Source organism: Mesoplodon mirus (genome assembly GCF_964341445.2).
Source record: "Mesoplodon mirus genome assembly, chromosome: 5".
NCBI lineage: Eukaryota > Metazoa > Chordata > Mammalia > Artiodactyla > Ziphiidae > Mesoplodon > Mesoplodon mirus.
Window position 1 is genome coordinate 873910 of NC_138980.1, and position 11879 is coordinate 885788.

At 45.8% G+C, this 11879-nt stretch overlaps 1 protein-coding gene across 1 annotated transcript in view; it reads left to right on the forward strand.

The window, feature by feature from the left end:
- Positions 1-11238, forward strand: part of RASGEF1C (RasGEF domain family member 1C) — a gene marked incomplete at its 5' end in the record, with an annotated part of 32725 nt that extends 21487 nt beyond the window's left edge. Inside the window, 4 exons of the mRNA XM_082623815.1 lie at positions 1685-1780; positions 3811-3934; positions 10636-10708; positions 11200-11238. Of these exons, the coding sequence (XP_082479941.1) occupies positions 1685-1780; positions 3811-3934; positions 10636-10708; positions 11200-11224 (318 nt within the window). The 3' untranslated portion in view covers positions 11225-11238. The remainder of the gene's footprint in view (positions 1-1684; positions 1781-3810; positions 3935-10635; positions 10709-11199) is intronic.
- Between the last annotated feature and the right edge of the window lie 641 nt (positions 11239-11879).

Sequence of the window (11879 nt, forward strand, 5' to 3'; positions counted from 1 at the left end):
GTGTTAGTTTCCTGGGCTGACATAACAAAGCACATAAACTAGGTAGCTTAGAACAGCAGAAATGTATTCTCTTACAGTTCTGGAGGCCAGAGGCCAAAATCAAGGTTGAAAGGGCCATGCTCCCTCCAAAGGCTCTAGGGGAGGATTCTTCTTTGCCTCTTCCAGCTTGTGATGGCCATAGGCACTCCTTGGCTAGTGGCCACATCACTCCCATCTCTGTCTCTGTTGTCACATGACTACCTTCCCAGTGTGTGTCCAAATTTCCCTCTTTTTATAAAAATACCAGCCCACCTAATCCATGTGACCTCATCTCCATTTGATTCCATCCATAGCAAAGACCCTATCTCCAAATAAGTTCCCATTCATAGGCACTGGGGGGTTTAGGACATGAACATAACTTTTTTTTTCTTTCTATTTTTGGCTGCATTGGGTCTTCGTTGCTGCGCACGGGCTTCCTCTAGTTGTGGCGAGTGGGGGCTACTCTTCACTGTGGTGCGCAGGCTTCTCTTGTGGTGGAGCACGGGCTCTAGGCCCGTGGGCTTCAGTAGTTGTAGCAGTTGGCTTCAGTAGGCTTCAGCAGTTGTGGCTTGCAGGCTCTAGAGCACAGGCTCAGTAGTTGTGGCGCACGGGCTTAGTTGCTCCGCATCATGTGGGATCTTCCCAGACCAGGGATCGAACCTGTGTCCCCTGCATTGGCAGGAGGATTCTTAACCACTGCACCACCAGGGAAGTCCTTGAACATAACTTTTTGAGGGACACAGTTCAACCCACAACATAAGGTAGACCCAGCTGGTTCCCCAAGAGTAGTCTGAGCTGTTACCAGTTGGACTCCTTTCTCTAGGGGTTAGCAGGTATGGAACAAGGAGGGAGAAACAAGACATCTGACAGTGAAACACAGAGACCCCATCCTTCTCAGGCTGAGCGCATAAGCCCGTCCCTTCAGGAACCAGAGTTAGGGATGCTTTCAGCCTTACCATAGTGCAGCAGGATCAGATCTTTAACATCAAGAAAGACATAGAATGGCAAATTGTTAAATGTATATTTTTAAAAGAGGCCACAGAATTTCAAAGCAGATACTTCACATTCCATTAGCATATTTTTTGATTCATAAAACCAAAACTTTAAAAAAAATTTTTTTTCTATTTCAGTATATTTATTCTTTTCTAAAATTTTTATTTTATATTTAACAGTGTGCTCGGCACACTCCATTCCTCCTGGGGCACATGACTCAGGAGACCTAAGTCTGTAGACCCCTAGACTGTGGGGAGAAGCTCCCACTGGCCTTTCCCAACAGACGATGGGAGAAATGTTCAAAGGCCACTGAAACTATGCATCTTTCACCCAGCCCCAACAGGAGGGGGAATGGCATTGTATACAGTAGGAGCTCAATCAGCACTGCACTGGGGTCTGGTGGGACCTGGGAAGAAACGGTCTGGCCCCAGTTTGTGCCTCCTTTCTTTGTGGTTTCCACATTGCTCCCCATGGTACGTACTAAGTAGCCTATGGCCCATGAAGCCCTGAGGCTGGCCAGCCTTGCCCAGGTGGGAAGTCTCTCCCGCCTTCTGCATCCTGGTGTTGTATCTGAGGTCCCTGGGGCAGGTGGCTGCTGGCAAGGCTGCCTCTCTCCGCTGCAGCCACGGTGGGGAGGCCCACTGAGGGCTGACCTGCACCCTCTCCCTTCCAGATCGTCATCCCTTTCTTCAGCCTGCTCATCAAAGACATATACTTCCTGAACGAAGGCTGTGCCAACCGCCTCCCCAATGGACACGTCAATTTTGAGGTAGGGTCCAGGGGCCTTGGAGGGCCTGCCACCTGGTTAAGCAGGCTGATAAAAGCTCCCAGAGCAGGAATTCTGGCCCTGAATGGTTGCATTAAAGGAGGACCCCGAGGCAGAGTGCAGCAGTTCGCAGCCAACATCAGAGTGGGATGATTGGGGTCTCCCCACATCTTCCATAGGAAGAGACTGAGGCTCATGAAGGCATTGACCCCCACTCTATGCAGGCCTCGTGTCTAGCACAGGTGAAGTAACATCATTTTCAGTCCTTAAGGAGCACCAGGCTGGCGAGAAAGACAGCCCAGCAGACCCACCGTGACAACTGACGTGGTGCTGTGACAGGAGCTGCACAGGGGCACAGTTCACGGTCAGGAGAGGCCTCCCAAAGGAGGAGCCCTTAGCAACAGGAGGAAGTGTCAGGCAGAGTGGGAAGGAGAGAAAGAGTTCCTCTCCCTCTGCAGACATTCATCACTCTCAGCTCAAATGTTCCCTCCTCCAGGAAGTTCCCCTTGACCTCACAGGAGGAGAGAGGCTCCTTCTACAGTGGGCTATTAGCCCTCAGTCACAGCACCCAAGTCCCCAAGCTCTTTAGAAGCAAGGCCAGGCTGATCCACTCCATGTCTCGACCCCACATACAGGCTTACCCAGCATGTACGTCTCGAAGTGGCTGGTGGGCTAGGCATGGGGAGGGGGAGGAATGGGGCCTAGGAGCCTCAAGGGCACAGGACAGTGACAGCAGATGGTCACTGAGTCAGACAGAGCCTGCCATGAGCAGTGGTACCCCTCAATCCACAGGAAAGAAGGGGCTCTTCTCCTGCGAGAGGGCCAGCCCTCCCCTAGTGCTTGGCCCACTCAGCCTCCAACTCCAAGGGGCAGGAGTCCTGGGCCAGCCCCTCGCTCAGTCCAAGCCTCAGTCTCTCCCTCTGTGAAACAGGGCTGCCACCATGACCACACAGAGTGGCTAGGAGGAGTGGACATGCCGCATGGCCCGCCAAAGGCTCTGCACGTGTCTCCTGCTGACAGGGCCCACAGTGAATGCCTGGGCCCTTTGGCCTGGAGCTGCCTCTGCTGTGGGGCCTCACATGGACACCCCAGCAGACTGTCACATGCTGCCCACAGGCCAGGTTACCCCTAGGGGCCGGCATAGCTGGAGGAGGCCCAGTCCATCAGGATGCCTGGGCTCTGCATCCCAGGGGGCAGTCCAGGCTGGAGGCGACATGGAAGAGGCTGGGCTTGGGAGAGACTGGAGGGGCCAAGGGGGCCTGGGAGCTCACTCTCCAGGTGATATCAATGCACACTCTGTCTCTTGCCTTTCTTGAATTGGTCCTCAGAATCAAGGCCTGGGCGGAAGGATGGGCGGGGGAGCAGTGAGAGGCAAGAAGGCAGGGTACTCATGTGGCCCCAGATCCCGAGGCATGGGCAGGGGGGACTGGGGGCAGACACCAAGGCTGATCAAAGAATGCCACAGAGTGGGGTTCTCACCCAGTCACAGCTTTGTATTTAAAATCCTGCTTTAAGTTAGCAGTTTTTTAAATCTTAAATAAACGTACTTAAATTTTACTCAATTAAAATTCTACTTAAATGAATTAAATTTTACTTAAATACATTTATTTAAATGTATTTGTCTCATTCTCTACATAAACTAACTTGCTGTAAGTAGGGATATATCGCTTGCCATTAGTTGAGATAATCACAAAGATAAACAGAACAAACTAAAGTAATAGTCACCTCTAGCTAAATGCACTGCCTGCTGATGACATAGCCCAAGGCTGCTCTCTCGCCATGACAAGGGGGACAGGTGAATCCTAGGTGCTGGGCGTAGCAAATTCTTCAGAGAAAATGAAGAGATGTGACAAACGTCCAGATTTCCTGATGGGTAATTCCGTCATTTTTCTGCCCCATGTCCCACCTTGCCCACCCTAGAGGCAGGCCTCACTGGGGATGACGAGAAGCACTGGGCCAGGGCCGGCCCCACTGTCACAGGTGACCTCCAGGCACTCAGGGTGCATCGTTTTGTGTCTCTGTGTCCCTGGCAGAAATTTCTGGAGCTGGCCAAGCAAGTAGGAGAGTTCATCACATGGAAACAAGTGGAGTGTCCCTTCGAACAAGACCCCAGCATCACCCACTACCTGCACACTGCTCCCATCTTCAGCGAGGATGGTAAGGTGGCCCCATGGCCTCCCTGACCCCCAGCCACAGAACTCGTGGGTGGTCTCTTGGTCACATCACCATTCAGGGCCCCTGCTCTGAGCAGGGGTGCACCACGCCCATGTGTGCTAGGTCTGCAAGGAAGCAGGGAAGTCTGCATCCCCCACTGAAGAGTTGCTACCCCTAGAGCACAGGACAGGGCCCGAGGAGCTGCAGGTTGGGCCCCCAAGGCCAGGCTTCCCCCGGGCACAGTTTAGATGTCATTGGACATTGTAAATCTGAACAATGTCTGACCCTAATTTCCTCATCAGGAAAGTGGGCATGATGATAAAAACAGCCCTTCCAGGGCTCATGTGGGGGTGGCAAAGCACTAGGCTGACAGTGGGTCTTTCCACAACTGGTGTGTGCATGCGCATGTTTGCGTGTGTGAGTGTGTACCTGTGTATGTGTGTGTGTTCATGTGTAGTACACACCAGCATGAAATGAGGCATCCTTTCTCCAGAGCACTGTTGATGTCTGTCCCCTTAAATAGTCAGTATTTCCATCCGATCATTTGTCAGACACAACAGATTTGCTTATGAATTTGCTAAATGAGCATACTCCTGGAGCTCCCTCCTCCAGAAGAGAAAGTGCTGGAGAAGCAAACAGTCATCTGGCTGAGTAGATGGGCCCTGTGGGAAGCAGAGTGGCCCCATGGTTAGGTGCTCGCTGGATGCAGGATGCCCTGGTACCACCCTGGGAGAACCCTGCTCAGCACACAGGAGGCCTGGCTCCTTGTCATGGCAGGCATTTTACACAGGGACCCATACCCGTGCTCAGGAAAACATATTCTGCCAAAAATAAAAAATTAGAGGGAAGGACTTTTTAATGACTTGCTTCTGAATCGTTAATACTTTCAATTCTGCCATTTTATTTTTTATATTTTGGAACCAGTAATTTTGGGGGGTCTCATCCATATCTGGAGTCTCCCCTACCCCACATACATGAGAAGCTCAGCAGCCTGATGGATAAACCAGCCTGGCTGCTCCCACCCCAGAAGCTGTGTTACCGTGGGCAGCTTTCTCACCCTCTCTAAGCCTCACCTACTGCATCTATAAAGGGTAGGTAATGAGGTAATGAGAGAAACTACTTCCCAGGGCCATGGTGAGAATTAACTGATGTGACACAAGCAAAGCCTACAGGACTGCACTCAATCAATACTACTTGTAGTAGTTTCTTATTGGTGCTGTGGCAAATCACCACAAATTTAGTGCCTCAGAACAACATAAATTTATCCTCTTATGATTACAGAAGTTAGCAAGTCTGAAATCAGTTCCACTGGGCTAAAATAGAGGTATTGGCAGAGCTGGTTATTTCTGGAGGCTCTAGTGGGAGAATCCATTTCCTGGCCTTTTATGACTTCTAATGGCTGCCTGAATTCCTTGGCTTGTGGTCCCTTCTTCCATCTTCAGGGTACATTACTCCAGCCTCTGCTTCCACCATCATATTGCCTTCTGTAGTCATCTTCCCCTTCCTCTCTTATAAGGACACCTGTGATGGCATTTAGGACCCACCCAGATAATCTCCTCATCTCCAGATCCTTAACTAAATCACATCTGCAAAGTCCCAAAAGGGCATATTCAGGGGATTAGGACCTAAATATCTCTGGGACCCATTATTCAACCTACTACACTAGTTATTATGATGACTGTTGTCATTACCCAGTGGAACTTGGGCAATAGGCACATTGTGTCAAAGGCACATTAGGAGAGAGGTGGGGAGAGTCTAGAGGCAGGAAGGGCAGAGGTGGGGTGGGGGCATTTCATTCACTCCTTCAGTCAACAATACTTCTAGAGAGTCTGCTGTGTGCCAGTCAGACAGACAGCTATGAACTTGCAAATAAAATCCCTGCCCTTCTGGAATACCCTTAGAGAGAAGCACCTTCCTTTTTGACCTTCTCTTCTTCCTATCCTTCCCTCTACCCCCCCCCAAAAGAGCTGATAAATTCAAGAGAAGGGACCTAAGATGTATTGGGCCCCAACTGGGATGGTAAAAGCCTCTGACAAAAGCCTGGCCCTGCCTTCAGCTCCACCAGACCTCCCCTGACAGGGCATGCTGGCAATCCAGTCAGTCTCAGGCTCCCTGAAGCAAGTGAAAATATAGAAAATCTCAGCAGAGAAACAGGAGATATAAGGAAGAACCAAATGGAAATTTTAGAACTGAAAAGTGCAATAACTAAAATAAAAAACTGAACGGATGGGTTCAACAGCATAATGGAGAAGACAGAGGAAAGAATCAGTGAGCTGGAAGATAAAACAATAGAAATTTTACAATCTGAACAAAAGAGAAAAATAGAGACTGTACCAGAGCCCCAGGGACCAGTGGGACTATTACAAAACATCTAACACCCATGTCATCAGAGTCTGGGAAGAAGAGGACAAATTGGGTATGGTTGAAAACTACTTGAAGAAGTAATGCCTGGAAATTTCCCAAATGTGGAAAAGACATAAACCTACAGATTCAAGGAGCTGAGTGAATCCCAAACAGGATAAACCCAAAGAAACCCATACCAAGACTCATCATAGTCAAACTTCTGGCAACTAAAGAAAAAGAAACAAATCTTGAAAGCACTGAGAGAAAAATGATACTTTACCTATAGGAGAAAAACAATTCAAATGACATCAGGTTCCCCATCAGAAACCATAGCCAGAGGCAGTGACACATTTTTCAAGTGCTGAAAGAAAACAACTGCCAACCCATAATTCTATATCCAGTGAAAATATCCTTTAGGAATTTACTGTAGATAAGTCAAAATGGAATTCTAAAAACTGTTCAGGTAACCCACAGAAAGAGAAGAAAAACAAAACACAGACCAAATAGAAAATAATAAATAAATAGGCAGGCTTAAGCTCTAACATATCAATACTTATATTGAATGTAAGTGGTCCAAATACACCAAGTAAAAGACAGAGACTGGCAGAGTAAATTAAAAATGTGACCTAACTATATGCTGCCTACATGAAACTCATTTCAAATATAATGATGTAGCCAGGTTAAAAAGTAAAAGGATGGGGACACATTAATCAAAAGAAAGCAGAAATGGCAATAATAATAGCAGATAAAGTATACTTCAGAGGAAAGAAAATTTCCAGAGTCAGAGAGGGACATTATGTAATGACAAAATTGTCAGTCTCCCAAGATGATATAGCAATACTAAATGTGTATCTACCAAACAACAGAGTTGCAATATTTATGAAGCAAAACCCAATAGAACTGAAAGGAGAAATAAATAGATCCACAATTATAGTTTGGAGATTTCAACACCCTCTCTTAACAATTAATATACCAACTAGACAGAAAATCAGCAAAGACATAGCAGAACTCACCAATACCATCAAACAATAGGATCTAATAGACATTTATAGAACACTCCATACAACTACAGCAGAATACACATTTTTTTCATTTGCCCACGAACATATACCAAGATAGACCGTATCCTAAGTGCAACAAATTAAAGTAATTGAAACCATACAGCATGTGTTCACAGCATGTGATCACAATGGAATCAAGCTAGAAATCAATAACATAAGATAACAGGAAAATCTCCAAACACTTATAATCTAAACAACACAATTCTAAATAATCCATGAGTTAAGAAGTCTCAAGGAAATTTTTTTAAAAATTGAACTAAATGAAAATGCTATCAAAGTTTGCAGGGTGTAGCTAAAGCAGGGCTGAGAGGGAATTTTACAGCATGTAATGCATACATTAGAAAAAAAGGAAACACCTCAAATCAATCGTCTAAGTGCCCACCCCCAGAACCTAGAAAAAGAGGAGCGAAATAAACCAAAAGTCAGCAGAAGGAAGGAAATAAGAGCACAAGAGAGCAGAAATCAATGAAACAGAAAACAGAACAATTTTTGAAAGTTAATTGAAGATCTGGTTCTTTGAAAAGCACAATAAAATTTCCATCCTCTAGCAAAGAACTTCTTGACAAAGAAAAAGAGAGAGAAGACAGAAGCTACTAGTATCGGGAATGAAACAGGGTATCACTACAGACTCTGCCAACATCAAAAGACTTGTAAGAAAATACTATGAACAACTCTATGCATGTAAATTTAACAATTTAGATGAAATGGACCAATTCTTCAAAAAACACGAACTGCCACAACTCAACATAAAATAGATAATTTGAGTAGCCTTATAGCTATTAGGGAAATTGAATTTTTCATTTAAAAACATCCCAAAATGAAATGTCTGAGCCCAGATAGTTACACTAGAGAATTCTACCAAATATTTAATGAAGTAACACCAACTTTGCACAATCTCCTTCAGAAAAAAAGAAGAGGAGGGAACTTCCTAGTTTATTTTATGAAGCTAGTATTATCATGATATCAAAACTGGACAAAGACAGTACAGATAATACACCCTACCCAGATAATCCCTCATGAATATAGATGCAAAAAATCCTTAAGAAAATATTAGCAAGTATAATTCAGCAAAATATAAAGATAATCATATATCATGACCGAGTGGCCTTATTCCAGAAATGCAAGGCTATTCAATACTTGAAAATCAGCCAATATAATCCACCATATTAACAGGCCAAAGAACAAAAAAAAACTAGATTGTGTCAATCAGTGGAGAAAAAGCATTTGACAAATTTCAACACCCGTGCATGGTAAAAACTCTCAGAAAAATAAGAATAGAAGGGAATTTACCAACTTGATAAACTGCATCTACAAAAACCCCTCAGCTAACATCATATTTAATGGTGAAAGATGGAATGCTTTCCCACTAAGATTGGTAACAACTCAAGGATGTCTACTCTCACAACTCTTATTCAACATTGGTGGAAGACCTAGTCAGTGCAATAAGGCAAGAAAAGGAATAAAAGGCATACATATCAGAAAGGAATTAACACTGCCCCTATTTGCAGAAGATGTAAAAAATCCCAAGGGGTCCATAAAAACTCCTAGAACAAAATGAGTTCAGCAAGCATCACAGAATACAAAATAAACAAGCAAAAATCATTTTATTTCCATGTACTCACAATGAATATGAGTTCACTGAAATTAAGAATACAATACCATTTACAATCAATCAAAAAAGAAATGCTTAGGTATAAATCTAACACAAGATGTATAGAATTTGTATGCTAAAAACTACACAATGCTGATGAAAGAAATCAAAGAAGATCTAAATAAATGGAGAGACATGACATTCATAAATTGGAAGACTCTAACACAGCAAAGATATCAGTTCTCCTTTCCAAATTTCAGGACAGATTTAATGCAATTCCTATCAGAATTCCAGGAAGAGTTTTTATAGATACAGACAAGATTATTCTAAAGTTTATATAAAAATGCAAAGGAACTAAAATATCTGAAACAATTTTGAAAAGAAGAATGAAATAGGAGGAATCACTCTACCCAATATTAAGGCCAATATAGCTTGAAGAGCTACAGTATTCAAGACAGTGTGGTGTTTGCAGACACATAGATCAATGTAACAGAATAGAGGACCCATAAACATACCCACAGTGATTCTTTTTTTTTTTTTTTTTTTTGTGGTACGCGGGCCTCTCACTGTTGTGGCCTCTCCCGTTGCGGAGCACGGGCTCTGGACGCGCAGGCTCAGCGGCCATGGCTCATGGGCCCAGCTGCTCCACGGCACGTGGTATCCTCCCAGACCAGGGCACGAACCTGCGTCCCCTGCATCAGCAGGTGGACTCTCAACCATTGCGCCACCAGGAAAGCCCCCCAACAGTGATTCTTGACAAAGGTGCAAAAGCAATTCAGTGGAGGAAAGATAGTCATTGCAACAAATGGTGCAGGTGCATTTGGACATCCATAGGACAAAAAATGAACTTCAACCTTAGACTCACACTTCATGCAAAAGTTAACTCAAAATGGATCACAGGCTTGAATGTAAAATGTAAAACTATAAAACTTTTAGAAAAAAAGAAGCAAGAGAAAATCTTCAAGATGTAGAACCAGACAAAGAGTTTCTTATAAAACTAAGTATGCAACTACTATGTGACTCAGCAATTACACTCTTGGGCATATATTTATTCCAGAGAAATGAATTTACATGTTTGCACAAAAACTCATACACCAATGTTTACAGAAGCTTAATTTGTCACAGCCAAACACTGGAAACCATACAGATGTCTTTCAGTGGGTGAATGGTTAAACAAAGTATGGTATGGAATACGATTCAGCAACAAAATGGAATGAACCACACTGATACACACTACATCATGGATGAATCTCTAGAGAATTACAGTGTGAAAAGAGTCAATCCCAAAAGGTTACATACTGTGTGATTCCATTTATATCACATTCTTGAAATGACAAAATATAGACACAGGGAACAGATTAGTAGTGGCCAGGGGTTAAGAGAGGTGTGGGGATGGGAGGGAAGTGTGTGTGGCTATAAAAGGGTAGCATGAGGGATCCTTGTGATGAAATGTTCTATATCTTGACTGTGTCGGCGCCAAAATCCTGGTGATGATCCTGTCCTATAGTCTAGCAAGTGGTTACCATTGGGGGAAACTGGGTAAAAGATACACGGATATCCCTGTATTATTTCTTACAATTGCTTGTGAATCTACAGTTACCTCCCAACAACAATTTAATTTTAAAACAAAAAGCAGGTGAGACTCTGGGTGTAGAAGAGGTTATTGTCCTGGCTCATAAATGCATAATATCACTTCATTTTCTGACTAGGTCTTTATTTGGCTTCTTATGAAAGTGAGAGTCCAGAGAACCAAACAGAAAAAGAGAGGTGGAAATCTCTAAGGTGAGTCTCTGTGCCAAGACAAGTGTGGGAGGCAGGTGGAGGGAGCGGGTGGGCGCTTGGGGCCAAGACAGAGTAGAGGGACTTCATCTACACCCGGTTGTCAGCTTCCTGGGAGCCCCTCCGTGGGGAGGGGGCAGGTCAGACCAGGGTCTTAGAGGTGGGGGAGGAACTTAAGCGCTGGGGTAGGGAGAAGAGGCTGGAACCACGATCCCCCACGACTGGAGGCTGCCCCATGGGCAGTTGAGAGGCGTACCCCAGGACCTGCAACCACAGTCCATACTCTTATGCCAGAAAGTGAGACACACACCACCTCCTGCTTGTTCGGCCTGTTAACACAGCCGAGCAGAGGTTGGAAATGATGCGCAGCAGCGGGCTCTAAGGACTGAGCCAAGAGGATTGCACATGCCCCTGTGGGGTGGGGGGCTGGATTATAACCACGGGCCGGGCCAGCAGGCTCTCACCACCCTCGCTCGGCATGTTTAAATCTGCAGGTCTTCTATTCTGGGGAAGACGTGAAAAGCACTGAGCTGGAGGAGGAGGAGGGGGAGGAGGAGGAGGAGAGGAAGCCAGCAGAAGCCTTCTGCCGCCCTGCCCCAGCCAGCCCAGTGGGAGGAGGAGGCATTGGTGCGTCGCTGCTTTGCAAACCGTGACCCTGTGGCCTGGTGCCCATCACAGTGACCACAGAGCACAGGAGACCTTTCTCCACCTTTTGTGGAACCTCAGCCCTGGAAGGGCCCAGAGCCTCCAAACACAGGGGTGGCACATGCCTCAGGGACCCTGCCTTCAGGACAGTGGGGCTCACATTGTTGGTCAGTCTGTCTGTCCTCGGCGATGAGCCAAGGGGTTGGGTGACTGCAGTGTCACTCTCAGTGGGTGATTCGTGCCATGGAGACAGACACCCAGTCCATCTCCAGATGGCCTGGGAGCCTCTGTATCTCCAGCAAGCATCACCATGACGTGAGAAAGGCCAGAGCCCACCAGTGGCCCCTGCCATTCTACTGATGGACCTGCCCCTGCCCCTTGAGATAGGCTGGTTTCTGCAGCCCCGTGCACCCCCTTTCTGCATCCTGCTGGTATCGGGATAGCTTTCTGGTGACCACTATGATACTGGTCAGCAGGACAAATTTAAGTCACAGACTTGACAGTGTGTACAGTACATTGTAAATTTTAG